At 40.1% G+C, this 16386-nt stretch overlaps 1 protein-coding gene across 3 annotated transcripts in view; it reads left to right on the top strand.

The window, feature by feature from the left end:
• Window positions 1-15901, top strand: part of INPP5K (inositol polyphosphate-5-phosphatase K) — a 33642-nt gene extending 17741 nt beyond the window's left edge. For 2 of the 3 annotated variants that reach the window (XM_084650680.1, XM_084650679.1), the window contains exons 9-14: window positions 1718-1744; window positions 4552-4744; window positions 7533-7670; window positions 8325-8408; window positions 11431-11535; window positions 13072-15901. In XM_084650680.1, coding sequence (XP_084506806.1) covers window positions 1718-1744; window positions 4552-4744; window positions 7533-7670; window positions 8325-8408; window positions 11431-11535; window positions 13072-13170 — 646 coding nt within the window. In that variant the 3' untranslated portion in view covers window positions 13171-15901. The remainder of the gene's footprint in view (window positions 1-1717; window positions 1745-4551; window positions 4745-7532; window positions 7671-8324; window positions 8409-11430; window positions 11536-13071) is intronic. The other variant, XM_084650681.1, reaches the window with a different exon arrangement.
• Window positions 15902-16386: the final 485 nt, after the last annotated feature.

The following is a 16386-nucleotide window of genomic DNA, read 5'->3' as shown; positions in this document are numbered from 1 at the left end:
TTGTCTCCTCTCTAAACTAAACAATCCCAATTTTTTCTACCCTCTCCATCGGAATTCTCTCCATACCTGTAATCATCTGTTGCCTTTCTCTGCCCCTCTTCTATTTCTACTATACTTTGTGAGATAGTTATCAGAGCTCAATATGGCATTCATAGATACAATTTTTAAGGTCAGAAGAGGGTCACTGTGATCATTTAATCTGACCTGCATGACACATGCCATAGAACTCCATCCAACTAGTAATTCCTGAATGGAGCCCCGTAATTTATGGTTGAACTACAGTATAGCTTCTAGAAAGACATCAACTCTTGATTGAAAGACTTCAAGTTGATCACATTCCTTGGTGAGCTATTCTAATGGTTGATTACACACAGCTACACTTAAAATAAATTTAACATACTTTCCTATTTGAATTTTTGTAGCATCAGCCTCTAGCCACTGGATCTGGTTATACCTTTGAAGGCATTACACTGATTTATGTAATGGCTTTGTAATATTTGTGGTATTTTTCTCACTCATTTTTTATACATGAAAACTCTTTTTCTGCTGTTAGACTTTTGCCACACTATGACCAAGTTGTCCCCCCAGTGGTCTAGAACCCGTTAAGGTTTATGAGTAGTTTATATTATTCCTTGCAATGTACATTACCTTGCATTTGTTAACATTACATTTTATCTGCCTTTTTGTTTCCTGTTCATCTAGCTTTGTTGGATCTTTTTGTAGTTCATTACCCATCTCTAGTTTTGACTAACCAAAATAATTGTCATCAGCACGTTTTGACACTGTTTACCCACTTTTCCAGATTAATATATGAAACATTGGACATAGTACAGAACATTGGAACTTTCCTCAGTTGAAAATCCTATTTTCCTTTTCTTAGTCAGTTTCTGTCTTTGTAAGATTGTTCAGCATGCCAAAAAGTCTGATCACTTCACTTTGTTAAAGCCCAAACTAGGCCTATAAACTGTCATCAGAGACTAATGTTGCCTTGCAAAGTTCTGGGGGGAAACAAATGGCCTGATGTTTTAAATAAATGAATATATGATGCTTCACATTTGCAGTCCGTTATTTTCCTGGACTTCTGGGACACCACAGGGAAGTTTTTTAGTTGCTTTAAATCAATGGCACTCAACCTTTCCAGACTATTGTACCCCTTTCAGGAGTCTGATTTGTCTTGCATATCCCCCCCCCAAGTTTCATCTAACTTAAAAACTACTTGCTTACAAAATCAGACATAAAAATACAAAAGTGTCACAGCACATTGTTAACTGGAAAATTGCTTACTTTCTCATTTTTACCATAAAATTATAAAATCAATTGAAATATAATATTATTCTTACATTTCAGTTTATAATATATAGAGCAGTATAAACAAGTTGTCTGTATGAAATTTTAGTTTGTACTGCCTTCGCTAGTGCTTTTTATGTAGCCTGTTGTAAAACTAGGCAAATATCTAAATGAGTTGATGTACCTCCTGGAAGACCGCTGCATACCCACAGGGATATGCATACCCCTGGTTGAAAACCACTGCTTTAAATCATCCATAAAGCTATGTTTGAAACAACTTTTTAAATAAAGATTGTAAAATATTTAATCTGTGAATTTAATTTGTTTCCAAATTGCTTTATTATTTACAAGATCTGCAGGGCACATTGCAATGGAGAAATTAGCTCCTGACCATCAGGAGTCTTATACTTATCTTTGTTTTTATTTTCAGGGGGCAGAAGACACTGTTTTGGTTTAAGTAAGAAGACGACTCTCTGGCTTTCTTAGATTGTAGATATTGCAGAATCAAAACAAGGCTCAGATTTTGATTTGATTCTTGTGAAATACTTGAAAATCAGACTTCTGATTTTCTGCACGAATTTCCTGAATCTAATTGAAAGTTGTAGCATCTTCTTCTCTGCTGTAGCACGTCAAGAGAATCACTGAGACTAATCTTAATGTATTAGTCTGGACTGAAAGCAGTGGGCTTTTTACCTGAGCACGAACAGATAGCAGTAGTGTAACCTGCTTTAAAATTCGGTAACCAACAAATATAAGTAATTATGCAAAAAGAAAAGGAGTACTTGTGGCACCTTAGAGACTAACCAATTTATTTGAGCATGAGCTTTCGTGAGCTACAGCTCACTTCATCGGATGCATACCGTGGAAACTGCAGCAGACTTTATATACACACAGAGAATATGAAACAATACCTCCTCCCACCCCACTGTCCTGCTGGTAATAGCTTATCTAAAGTGATCATCAAGTTGGGCCATTTCCAGCACAAATCCAGGTTTTCTCGCCCTCCACCCCCCCACACAAATTCACTCTCCTGCTGGTGATAGCCTATCCAAAGTGACAACTCTCCACACAATGTGCATGACAATCAAGTTGGGCCATTTCCTGCACAAATCCAGGTTCTCTCACCCCCCCACCCCCCTCCCAAAAACCACACACACAAACTCATTATCCCGCTGGCAAAAGTGGTCACTTTGGATGAGCTGTTGCCAGCAGGATAGTGAGTTTGTGTGTGTGGTTTTTGGGAGGGGGGTGGGGGGGTGAGAGAACCTGGATTTGTGCAGGAAATGGCCCAACTTGATTGTCATGCACATTGTGTGGAGAGTTGTCACTTTGGATGGGCTATCACCAGCAGGAGAGTGAATTTGTGTTGGGGGGGTGGAGGGCGAGAGAACCTGGATTTGTGCTGGAAATGGCCCAACTTGATGATCACTTTAAATAAGCTATTACCAGCAGGACAGTGGGGTGGGAGGAGGTATTGTTTCATATTCTCTGTGTGTATATAAAGTCTGCTGCAGTTTCCACGGTATGCATCCGATGAAGTGAGCTGTAGCTCACGAAAGCTCATGCTCAAATAAATTGGTTAGTCTCTAAGGTGCCACAAGTACTCCTTTTCTTTTTGCGAATACAGACTAACACGGCTGTTACTCTGAAATAAGTAATTATGCAACTTGAGAAATCTTGACACAGTAATGTGGCATTAGTTTGTTAAATATGAATATCATGAACTCTTTTTGTAACTCAAGTTACTTCATTTAAACACCTCTAATGTGTGCATTCAATTTCTGTTAATATTAATGCAGGTTTTTTGATTCACCTAAGGTGGGGGGACAGGCAGACATTTTTGCATTCTGAGTATGTTCACAAAGGATGCTTTAAACCAGCCAACCACTATCTTTCAATGGATTGGTATATTTTATATTGTTCTGGATAGTGGTATATATGTTCTGAGCTTCCCTTCTCTATCTGGTTATTCCATATCGTCAGATAAAGGAAACAGTGTATTAACTTTGTATTCAGGCTCTTCATTTTCGTATTGCCTTGCACAGCAGAGCAGACATATTGCAGCTTTTAAAGATTTCTGTCAGTTTGTATTTCTACTGGAATACATGGGATTTGTTCCCTCATGTGTACATTTACTTAATCACTTAAAACCCTTCCATTTCTCATTTAAGGTGAGTCAGACCTGCATGTAGGGAGGGGAAAGGGTGCTGAATTTAATCTGAGCAGTTTATAGCTGGTTTATAGTAGTTTGTTGAAAGTTGTCAAACTGACAGTTTTCCTTACGCATCGTGCTCCTTTAACCCTTGTAATTCAATTAAATGCAATGCATTCTAATTCCTCTTCCATAGGATATGGTCTTTTCTCCATTTCACTGTGAAGTGATATGGCCATAAAGAGGGCTGTTGCTTTAAAGTTATCTTCCCATCACAGAGAGAATCCGGAAAGGCTCGTGTCTTCTCTTGTTGATATATGGTATAAAAGGAAACTCCAAACCATAGTGGTTGCAGGCTACTTAGGTGCAAGAATCTACTGCCTGTACGCAAACTTTCCTCTACTAGATGTTATAAAGCATTTTATTAGGGAAAAGCTTGTGTACTAAGTATAGAAATTATGCTATCATTATAACACACTGGAGTAGCTTGGCAGAATCCATTGCTCTGTCTCTTCTACGTAACAGGTGATAATAGTATGGAAAAACTACTAGCTACATAATTAGCATCGGTGAAGCTGTCCAGATGGCTATTAATACAAAATTATTCCTGTTCTTTAAAAAATATTGGAACCAAGAATATATAAAAAATACTCAACGTGTGACACAGATCAGCAAAAGTCAGGAAATGTCTGATGGGTGCTATACCCTGCCCAAGGATGGCCATTGGCTTGAGGTCAGGACAGTTTCTGCATTAACTGTAGATTCTTGCATGTTCTTGGAGAGAATTCTAGGAGAAAGCATCATTTCCTATATGAAACTGACTAATCCGTTCCCACACTCTTTTTCATTTTATTTCTTTCCAATTAGAGGGACCCATGAAAGCTGATCTCTTACAGTGAAGTTCAATTGAATTTAATAACCCTGGGTCTGGCTGTAATGCATGCTAGAGCAGAGTTGTAAAATGAAGTTGAGATGTGATTGCTTTGAATGTTGTAATAATTTTTTACAATTTTGGATCAACTTTTAATAGATGTTATATAGTTACATAACATTGTAGCTTTTGGCCACTGTTTTTTCTCCTCCTTTCATCTACTCTGCTCATACTCTTGTAGTGGGAAGAAACGGAAGCCAGCATGGACAGATCGAATTCTTTGGAGGGTGAAGAATCTCTCCCAGCATCCATCAGAGGATGGAGATTTGTGTGAAGGAGAGCAGACAATCTCTGTGACCCTGAATAACTATATCAGTCACATGAGCTATGGCATCAGTGATCACAAACCTGTTACAGGAACCTTCGGGCTTCAGGTATTGTCCCATTTTTATAATTTTGGAGCAAATATCTTCCCATTAGGAAATGGTAATCTTAAAGGCAAAACTAAAATTAATCCTAATTTACGGAATTTATTTCTCTGAATCTTTTTATGTAAGTCATAAGCAGAAATGTGACAAACACAACAAGATGAAGCCCTGCTGTTTGCAGTCTCAGATATTTTCTTCTGGATTACAAAATTTGTTTGCACTGGCTTTTTTTTACAAATGAGCAAAGATTTCTTCATCCTCAGACTTTTAGGCTCATGACTCAGGTTGAGAATTTCTCTTCCTTAATGGCTTCCTCTTCCTGAGAGGCAAGTCACACAGAGTGAGGTAGGTATTTCAGGGATTCTAGACCTGTTGTTAAGCCTTTGCTCCTGATTATAATCATAGAAATGTAAATGGGAGAAGAACCTCAAGTGGTCATCTAGTCCATCACTCTACATTCAGGCAGGATTAAGTATACCTAGACCAACCCTGACAGGTGTTTATCTATCCTGGTCTCAGCAGTGATGGGGGTTTTACAACCTCTATAATAGGTCACCCGAGTGCTTTTCTATCCTTTTAATTAGAAAGCTTTTCCTGATATCCAACCTAAATCTCCCTTGCTGCAAACTAAGCAAATTACTTCCTGTTTTGCCCTGGTATGGAGAACAATTGATTACTATCCTTTTCATAACAACCTTTTACATATTTGAAGACTGTTATCATCCCTCCTCCCCTCCAGCTGTCTCTTTTGTAGCCTAAGATGCCCAATTCTTTCTCCCTTTCTTCCCAGGTCATGTCATGTTTTCTAAACCTCTTATTTTTGTAGCTCTCCTTTGGACTCACTCCAATTTGTTCACTTTTTTCTTAAAGGGCACAGTATTCTAGTTGATGCCTCCCCACTGCTGAATAGTGCTGAACAGTTATTTCTTCTTCTTACATATGACACTCCTGTTAATACATCCCAGAATGACATTTTCCTTTTTCATATCAGCATCACACTATTGGCTCATATTCAATTTGTGGTCTGCTATAACCCCCAGATCCTTTTCTGCCATACTTCTGTGTAGCCAGTTATTTCCCCTTTTTCTGTATAAGTACATTTTTAATTTTCCCTTCCTATGTGTAGTACTTCCACTCGTCTTTACTGAATTGAATCTTGTTGATTTCAGACCAATTCTCCAATTTATCAACGTTTTTAATTCTAATCCTGTCCTCCAAAGTGTTTGCAACCCCTCCCAGTTTGGTCTCGTCTCCTGATTTTATAAGCACACGCACACTCTCACTCCATCATCCACATTGTAAATTAAAATACTGAACAGGGTTGGACCCAGGATAAATCTCTGTGGGACCCCACTTGATATGTCCTTCCCGTTTGACAGCAAACAATTGACGATTACTCTTTTGAGAACAGTTTTCATTTAGTTGTTTACCCACATTATAGTAACTTTATTTAGTCCATATTTGTGTAGTTTGCTTATGAGAATGTCATGTGAGACTATCGGAAGCCTTACTGAAGTCCAGCTATATGATGTCTACTATTCCCCGCCCCCCAATCCGTTTGGTTACCCTGTCAGATGTTCCCCTTATCCCTATGCAACTAAGGACCCACAACAGATGTTGCTGCATACCAAAGGTAAAATATTGGGGGCTAATCAACACCAGCAGTTCTCAACTGGGGGGATGTGAGCCAGTTTCAGGGGGTCCCATAGTCCCATGGGAGGAGTTAGGGAGGGCATGAGGGGGCATCCCCCCCCCCCAAAAAAAAACAAACTGTAGTGTCTTAACCAGACTGGGACAGTCCCGGGGGCAGCTCAGCACCCCTCAGGCCCCGCCCCTTGGCGAAGTCGCAGGTGGGAAGCTGAAGCCAGGCAGTGTGGGGCAGCTGCTGTTCTGGCTGGTGCCATGGAGCAGGCAGCCATGGTGCTCCCCCATCTTCTGCTGCTGGTGCCCAGGACTGTGATTGCTCCTCAGCTTTCAGCCCCCTTTTGCTGCTTGCGCAGTCGGTAAGAGCCTCCTGAGTGGAGGGACCTGGCTGCAGGGCCTGGAGAGCCTTTGAGGAGCAGTGACTGCAGTGGGGGCCCTCCTGGCACACAACCCCCTCTCCCTGCACCCTGAGCTACCCCCCTGCCTTCACACAGCCCCTAGCTACTCCTCTCTCTGCACCTTGAGCTACATCCCTCACTGCACACAGCTCCTAGCTATCCCCTGCCTGCACCCTGAGCAGTTTTCAAAGTCTTTATGCTGAGCCCCTCCCCACCCCTTGAGTTATAATTTTTGGTTGCACCTCCCCAACCCAGATGTGGCCCACTGAGGTGAGTCGGGGTGGAGGTGGGTCTTCCTCCTCTGGGCCCCAGGGTGCAGAGCTGGCTCAAGCGCCCTCAGGCCCCCCCCCCCCCAGTAGAAGTCAAAATATGCCAGAGCCCACCCACCCCTCTGTTTCCTGCTGGGCCTGGAGTTTTTATAGCATGTTGGGGGGGGCCTCAGAAAGAAAAAGGCTGAGACCTCCTGGTCTGCACTGTAGATGCTACAGTAGCACAGCTGTGCCAACACAGATACGCCATACATGGTTGGGCTTTTTTTCCATTTCTGTAATTAATCCACTGCTCCAAGAGGGGGTAACTAAGTCAATAGAAGAATTCTGTTGCCAGCCCAGCTGAGTCTACGCTCGGGGTAGGTTGACCAAACTAATTTTTCACGTAAGGAAAAAGGAACATAACTAGGTAAATATCATTTTTCAGTGTAGAACAGGCCTTAACTGATGGATATATTCAAAACAGTCTTCCTTCTTGTCTAGATAAAGCCTCTTTTGTCCACTCCATTGGTCACTCTGAATCCTGAGGGTGAGTGGAATGCTGCACGGGATGTTCTAATCAGCTATTCCACGTTATCTCAATTTCCAAGCAGTACCTGGGACTGGATTGGGCTCTACCAGGTGACATTACCAGAATATCATGCCTCGCTGCAGAATAAAAATATCTTTGCAGTAAAGCAGATGTGGGATTGGTGGTGGGGAAGTAGTTCATTTGGCATTGCATGCTTCCCTTATTTAGAGATCTAAAATGCAAGTTATTCTCTAGTGCCACTAGTCGCTGGTAGTTTCAATATGCCTGGAACCACCCAACTCTTGAATTATTAGTTATTTGGTAACATGCCTAGGTGGACAGAAAAATAATTATTTTTATCATCCCTAGAAATAATATTTTGTAAAGTGTGGTAAAATATTATTTATGCACAATGTGCTAGGTATGAGACATAATGAAGAATAATCTCTTCCCCAAAGTGCCCCTGTCTGCTGGTATAATGTAGCAAGGGAGAGCAGAAATGGAAGGAAGAGGGCAGAGGGTTTAGGGTACAGAAATATCTCTCTCTCTCTCTCTCTCTCTCTCTCTCTCTCACGATAAATTGTTGACTAATGCTCAGTGCATGTTTTGAAAATAGTTTAATTTTTAAAATGAATGTTTTTAGTTAAAATTACAGTAATATATACTAAAAAGAGCAGATATCTTACTCTTAGGTTTTCCATGTTGCCCCAGTGTGTCTTGCTTTACTTTTTTAGAGAGCTGATGGCTTCTGTCTTTCCCTGCAGGTGGCATTCAGGCATGTGAATGACTATGTGACCTATACCTGGGTAAAAGATGATGAAATTTCGTCCAGTGAAGATGTTACTCAAGTGAGGGAATTACCATTTTCTTTTAGTGTGGGCTTCTAATATTATTGGGTTCAAGGGCTCCTGCCTCTGTTGTTTTTCTCCCATGCTCATTTTCAAGGCTCTTTATAAGAGTAATCTTTCTTCAACTGAAGGAATGCCAGCTGGTAATGGAGTTGGTCTTTGTAGCCCATCTTCACCACTCCAACTTAATTTTATTAGGGTTTTTGCAAAGTGATGCAACACATTTTCTCTGTTCTTACTTCTCTCCCAGGTCTGTGTGCGCTGCCAAGACAGTGTTTTACTTGATTTCTTCCCCCCTCTACAGAAATGACTCTTCATTGCATAGAGAACTGTTGTCAGTACCGTTGTTTTATTTTAATAAATCTGCTTCTATCTCTGAAATAAGTGGCTGACTCTCTTTACCTCTATGACTGCTAGGGTTGCTCATTACAGCATGGATATCATATAGTTTTGTCATAGTGTATCAAATGTCCCATTAATGTCGCTTTTTGTTGTAATCTTCTTTGGTCCTTTTTTCTCATTGAGAATTTTAGCATCTTATTAGCTTTCTATAAGACAGTGATTAAATTATTTCGTAATACTGTTCTAAAAGTGATCAAAATAAGGGTGAAAGCTATATTATTTTTCATGCAAATTATTTAGTTCCAGAGGTTTTGTCAGATTAAATAGAGGTTCAAATTAATTGCAAATAAAGTAGACCTTTTATTCTCAAAATCTTGGGGATGCAGGATTAGTGGACAGACTGATCAGATTTTCCAGTCCAACACTCCAGTAGATTCTCAGAACCTCTGAAAAGCTGCTTAGGTGACAGTGCCAAGGCAGGTCTTAATCAGTTATTTTCTGGTGTCCCTGGTCACTGATAGTTTCAAAATCTGTGAAATGTGAGGGTAGTTATATAGCTTTTTATGGATGTGCAGTGTAGTTGTAGCTATGTCAGTCCCAGGATATTAGAGAGACAAGGTGGGGGAGCTAATGTCTTTGCTTAGACCAACTTCTGTTGGTGAGAGAGACAAGCTTTGAACCCATACAGACTCTTCTTCAGGTCTGGGAAAGGTACTCCAAGGCAGAACAGATTGTTTAGCACAAGTAGTTAGCATATATTCTAAGGGAAGGAGTACTTGTGGCACCTTAGAGACTAATCAATTTATTTGAGCATAAGCTTTCGTGAGCTACAGCTCACTTCATCGAATGCATCTGATGAAGTGAGCTGTAGCTCACGAAAGCTTATGCTCAAATAAATTGGTTAGTCTCTAAGGTGCCACAAGTACTCCTTTTTCTTTTTTGTGAATACAGACTAACATGGCTGCTACTCTGAAACCTGTCATATTCTAAGGGGACATTCGAGGTAGAGTGGCCTGTTAACACCTCTGCAATTGTAGGACAAAAGGAGGTGGTTAGTGGGGGGGGGGGGTTAATTACAGATTGTTGTAATAATAAACCATGTACCCAGGGTCTCTGTTCAGTCCATGATTTTTAGTGTCTAGCAGAATTATAACTTTAAGCTCCCAGGCTCATCTTTTGAAAGTGTTATGCAGATTTTCTTGAGGATGAAGACTGATGGGTCTCGACTGCTTTGTGAAAAGTGTTCACCCATGCTTCAGGCCTTCAGACAGTCCTCCAGCCTCTCCAAGCTCTTCATCGGAAGCAAACTCCCCACAGACCAGGACACACCAACTCCAAGCCTCACCACACCCTACTAGAACAATCAGTGCAAACCACACCTTTCAAGACCCATGGATCCTACATATACCTGTCATAACATATGGCATACCTCATCTAGTGCACTAAATTCCCTAACAACCATGTGTATGAAACCAGACAATCTCTTTGCTTTTTGAATGAACTCTGAGGAAAATGATAAAAGGCAAAAACATCCTATCCTGTGGATGAACACTTTTCACAAAGTGATCACTCTATAACCTGTCAGTCCTCATCCTCAAAGTAAACCAGTGCAATACTTTCAAAAGATGAGCCTGGGAGCTTAAAATTATAATTCTGCTAGACACTAAAAATCATGGACTGAACAAAAAGAAAAGGAGTACTAGTGGCACCTTAGAGACTAACCAATTTATTTGAGCATAAGCTTTCGTGAGCTACAGCTCCAATGAAGTGAGCTGTAGCTCACGAAAGCTTATGCTCAAATAAATTGGTTAGCCTCTAAGGTGCCACAAGTACTCTTTTTCTTTTTGTGAATACAGACTAACACGGCAGCTACTCTGATGGACTGAACAGAGACCCTGGATTTATGGTTTATTACAACAATCTGTAACCTACTCCCCCATCTTCTGCAGTTGTAGGACAAAAGTTGTTAACAGGCCACTCTACCTTGAATGGTCCCTTAGACTATGTGAAAAGAAAAGGAGTACTTGTGGCACCTTAGAGACTAACCAATTTATTTGAGCATAAGCTTTGAAGTGAGCTGTAGCTCACGAAAGCTTATGCTCAAATAAATTGGTTAGTCTCTAAGGTGCCACAAGTACTCCTTTTCTTTTTGCGAATACAGACTATGTGCTAACTACTTAAGCTAAACAATCTGTTCCACCTTGCATTTAGCTGTGATGCCTGAAGTACTGAAGAAGAGCTCTGTGTGGCTTGAAAGCTGGTCTCTCTCACCAACAGAAGTTGGTCCAATAGAGGAGATTACCTCACCCACTTGGTCTTCCTGAGAGGGAGATTAATGTCAAGCTACAAAAAGTTGAGCCAAAATACAGATTGAGAGATGATGAGTGGTAGCCCATGACTTTTTTTCTCTGGCATATCATGAGCTGAGAGAAGCCTCTGCAGAATAATAAGACTAAGCATTTTTGCACTTTCCTGAAAGAGATGAAGCTCTAGCCCCTGAATGAAGTGTTAAGAACGGCCTTTTCTTCCTCCCTGATTTACATGTATACAGTGGATCTGTTGTAAAGACTCAGTATTGTCTTTTTATGATCTAGTTCTAGTATATAGTAAAGGCTGCTTGTTATTAATTGCTTTGTCAGTGAAATTGCTGATGGTTGTCTTCCTTTTTTCATGTTGACAGGTTTACATCAGTGCTGATGAGATCCCCCATGCAGGAGGAGAGTTTCTCCTTTGTTATTATAGCCATAATATGCAGTCTGTAGCTGGTATCAGCCAGCCCTTCCAGGTAAAATGTTCTGGAGTTTTGGTTAATGCTGAAGGAGCCTTGGCGTGTGTTTCCTTGTATATGCAGCTGGATGTTTGTGAAAACATATGAACAGCCGTATTGGATCAGTCCATCTAGCCCATGTCCTGTCTCTGACAGAGCTTGCCCTGAGCGTGGGGTTACATCCTCTACCATCTTGGCTAATACCATTGATGTACCTGTCCGCCAAGAACTTACCTAGTTCTTTTTTTGAGCCCAGGTATACTTTTGGCCATCACAACATCCTCATGACAATGAGTTCCATGGGTTAATTGTGCATTCTGTGAGATGTAAGAGGGAAATGTAGTGGTAAACCTCAAGCAAAGAAAGGTACTAATGCCCAGAAGGAATCTGAGTATTTATTATATCTGAATGTCATAGCAAAATAAGGCCCAACTAGTTCACACACAGGCTCCAGTTTATGAAACCTCAGTCTTACTGTCACCTAGATGCCTGGCCCTCAGAAAGATGGGAATTTAGCCTAATTTTCTAAGAGCTACCTGGTTTCTGACTGCCTGGTCATCACTGAGCTCCCCTTAGGTACTCCTATAGGACATTTGTACAGCAATGCTTTCCAGATGACTGGTTTTTTTAGTTGCATCTCCAGGCATTCATCGTACCTCTGACCTTTTTTCATCCATCTCTGAGGAGGTGGCCCATCCTCACAGCCTATAAAATACTGGTACACTGAAACATAAACAGCAGGTTATCTATCTGAGGAAAATGTTGCAAATGCATAGACTACATGAAATGTCTGTTTCTTGCTTGTCCCTAAACCAGCGTTCTTTGCCAGAATCATTTTGACATATCCATACATAGCCCCAGCTGCAAGATAGATTATGTACTCTGGGATGCTTGAAACATCAGTGTCGGCACTATTCTTGGGAGCAGGGGCTTTTGGGAGGTTTTCAAACTCAAAATACCACGTTGTGGAATGGAGTGAAGAGTAGAGCCCTGCAAATCTGAAGATATCCACTTTATATCCATGGACTATGTTTGTGGATCAGATGCAGATACAGATTTTGTATCCATGCAGGGCTCTAGTGAAGAGGACTGCCTGAATTGGGGAATCTGCAACATTTGTGGCTTCCTGCCCATATCAGGGAGAAAACATTGTAGACTGCTTCATTTCAGCTGGATGTGAGCTAAAGATTTCCTGTGGGTTGCAACCAACCAATACAATCTGCTTTTGCAGTGTGGCTCTGTTGTATGTGGGCACAACATACTGTACAGGTCTGGCAAACTCAAGCAAGAATGTTGTTTGGCATGCCTTTGCTTTTTTTCATGTTATATAGTCAGAGCCTTGGTGTGCAAGTTTAAAATTTTCCATACACTTTTAAATAGTTACCTCAATGAAACATTCATCACCAAATGGAATCTATTTGTATTACTTGTCTCAGTTCTGAGCAAGTCTGTTTGGGACATCTAATTCATTTAATTGTATATTGACTGTTAAAGTAACACTGTTTCTAAATGTGTGTCATATTAACTTTTTAAAACATGTTCCTTTTCTTTTAGATTCAGCCAAGCAGGAGATCAGTAGACAAGGAAATGGCACAGGAAAACATCAATGGCGTAGAGAAACCTCACAGTCCTGAGCCATATAATGAGTTCTGAAGTCAGAACTTAGTGATATTGATTCAGATGTCAGAGATGCTTACCTTCCCTGTTTCTTAGCGATTATAGACCTTCCTCTGTAGGAGATGGAGTCAGGCAGTGCAAAGGGTCCCACAGGTAGGGCTGTTCAGATCATAGATTTTAAAAGCTCTGTAGAAAGTAATTTCTTGTGGAAATGACTATTTCTATTGTCGCCATAGGAGGTAACTCTCTAGTGGTCCTGCATGGAACCAGGGCTCTAATGACAGGTCCTGATCAGTGCTGGCCAACATGAGATCATAGTGGAGATCTCTATTCCAGTGATTTAATCTAAAGTAATAGCATTCTGCAGCAGCTTCCAGGACTGCTGCTTTCCTGCTTTTGTAGGAGATATTTTAGTAACCATGCAGTGGACTTTTTTTAAGTGTTTCAGAACTTAAGTGAAATTATTTTAAAAACAAAGTTTTATTTATTAGATATACAATTATTGAGCTTATGTTAAAGTATTTTTGAATTTTGATGAATAAATGTTAGCAAATGATATCTTTGGAAGCAACCAACTGTAGGGCAACAGAAGTAATAAGAAAACAAGGTATTTGGGTCACATGGATTTTCCTTTGACTTTTGACCCTTTTTATTTTCTGCCCCACATTTCAATAATAATCTTTCTGAATAACTTTCCTGCTCAAAATGTTAAAGACAAGCATACATCCAGCAAACCAAACTTTTACGTGATTTCTGATGCCTCTTTCATTGGTAATGAAAATCATAGAGGAATTTGCCTATTACCCCCAGGAACAAGACAGACCTTTTTGTACTAGCTGGCAACTTGGAGTCGATCCAATATCATGTGGTTTCAGAAATAAATTTTTTAAATGCTGTTGCTTACCAACATTAAAATAGTTCTCAAATTGTGGTCCATGGAGCACTTATTGGCAAAGAGCTGACTGGTCACATGATGCTAACTCCTCCTTTCCAGCTGTTAAATTATATTAAAAGAAGCTTAAAAAAAAAGTGGTTTGTTATCTTATTGCAATTAATTTGCTGGGGAGGAAGGGGTGTAAAGGTTATATGAAACTTTTGGAGGCCATTCATAAACCTCCATAGACCCTTAGATTGCAGAGCCAGTAAAGGATACTTGTGACTCCTTGCTACCATTCTCTGCTTTCTACATGGGTACCCAACTTCAGCAACATACAAACTTGTGATAAGTAATCTGTTAGTTATCTCTCAGTGTATTGTAAATAATGGCAATAGTGAAAATACAAAACTCAGATCAAGAAAAGGAGATCTAGAAACAAAAGACATTGGTGTATATATTTTTGGAGAATGGGTGGGGGAAACAGGATGGATTCCTTCCTGCTCATAGTCTTGAAGCCTTGACTAGCTATCTTAGGGCTTGTCTATGCTACCACTTTTGTTAGTATAATTTATTTAAATTTATATAAAACACACCCCTGAATGATGTAAGTTTTGATGACAGACGTGCTGGTGTGGACAGTGCTATGTTGGCAAGAGAGCTTCTCCCACCAACATAGGTTCCGTCGCTCGTGGAAGTGGCTTTATTATGTTGAGGAGAGAGCTCTCCCCCGTTGGCATAGAGTGGCTACATGAGCGATTTTTACAGTGGCGCAGTTGCATCAGTACAGCTGTGCTGCTGTAAGTTCGCAAGTGTAGACATGGCCTTTGGAGTTAGAAAGTGAATTCCCTGATGATTGAATCTGTTTTAAGGTGCTGTAGTTATGACTGGTGTATAAGATGTTCTGGGTTCAGAAGGCCTTAGCTTTAAGCTTTGGAAATAGCAGCATGTAGAATGCTCTGGTTAGCTTGTCAGAGCTTTTTGGATTAAAGACCACCTAGTTTTTGAAGTTTCTAGTTCCCATATAGTTAGATTTATGTTGTCAAGTGTCTGAACTTAATGCTTTGGCACTGGGAACTGTTCACTTGCCAACAGCAAGTGTGGGGGCAGAAGATACTGTGTACCAGCACAAGAATTAATACAGTTCTTACGTATAAAACATGAAAAATGTAATCCTGTTGATAGGCTGCTATAAAATGACATTACGTTGTATTGTCATTTGTACCATTGTTGTGTAAAATTTGCTTTACACTAAAGAACTTTTTCAAAGTTTGTTTTCAATAGAAATACACTAAATGCCCCTACTGCGTCACAAAACTAACTATAGTTTAAGCTCTTTTTTTTCTGAATTTGAAATTGATTGTATAAATCTGTTTTCATGCTTCCCATGAGGAGGTTCATGGGGAAAAATACAAAAGACTAGGGAACTGAGTTCTTCAAATTCCTGAGCACAGCTGGTAATGGGGCGGGGACCAAAATCCAATTTCTGCTGCTCAGGACACACATTCCATTTGTAGGCATCTCTGTGGATATTTCAGGAGCTGAACACTGACGTAGGGAAGTTTACATGGCTCCCAACATCCCTGCTTCTTAACACCACGTGAGGGCTGACCATTGGTCAATTATTGGAGTTGGAAGGTGCCCTTTATAAATTTAGGGCTTCATGTCACAGGACTCTGATCAAAATCACATCTGTTGTAGGCTTTTCCAACAGTAAGATCTTTATCCACTAACTACATAAGACTTGAATACCCTGGGGTCTTGGTGAGGAGCTTTGGATCATATTTATAGATTCCTTTGTTAGGCATTGTACATACAGTAGCAAATTAATTCTAAATTTTGTCTGTTACCTTGATCCATAAAGGATTTTTAAAGAATATTTTGTGACCAATATCATGCAGCTTCTTGATGGAATTTAATTTTTTCCTTAAATACTAATTTACTTGTATAATATTTAGAAATGGCTTTTAAATCCATTTACTTTTTAATGCACTGCATGTATCAGTTTGAAGTGAGTCTTGGTGATGAAGAGTCCATTAAGTGCATTAATCACTTCTTGTATTTTAAACAATTGAAGACTGATTTTTTTGAGGAGCTAGGGGGAATTCTCCCCTGTATTATAATTTTCACACAAGCCTTTGATATCCAACTGCACACCAAAAATGGTTATTTGTATTAAGAGATTATACTGCAGTAGGGTAGTAATAAATACACTGTAAGGGATTGAATCATTCCAAACAAGGGCCCAAGGGGTAATGTAATTCTCCTTTGGAGATAGTGGATTCATCTTGAAATAAAATTCTCCCTTTTGAAGGAGTTCTGTATTTAATGTCTCTCCCATTGAACTGGATCCTAAAGGGCCAGAAAGCCCTTCAGCT

This window comes from Lepidochelys olivacea (genome assembly GCF_965140295.1).
Source record: "Lepidochelys olivacea isolate rLepOli2 genome assembly, chromosome: 17".
Classification (NCBI taxonomy): domain Eukaryota; kingdom Metazoa; phylum Chordata; order Testudines; family Cheloniidae; genus Lepidochelys; species Lepidochelys olivacea.
The sequence above is the reverse complement of the archived record's forward strand: the minus strand, read 5'-3'. Positions and strand labels throughout refer to the sequence as shown.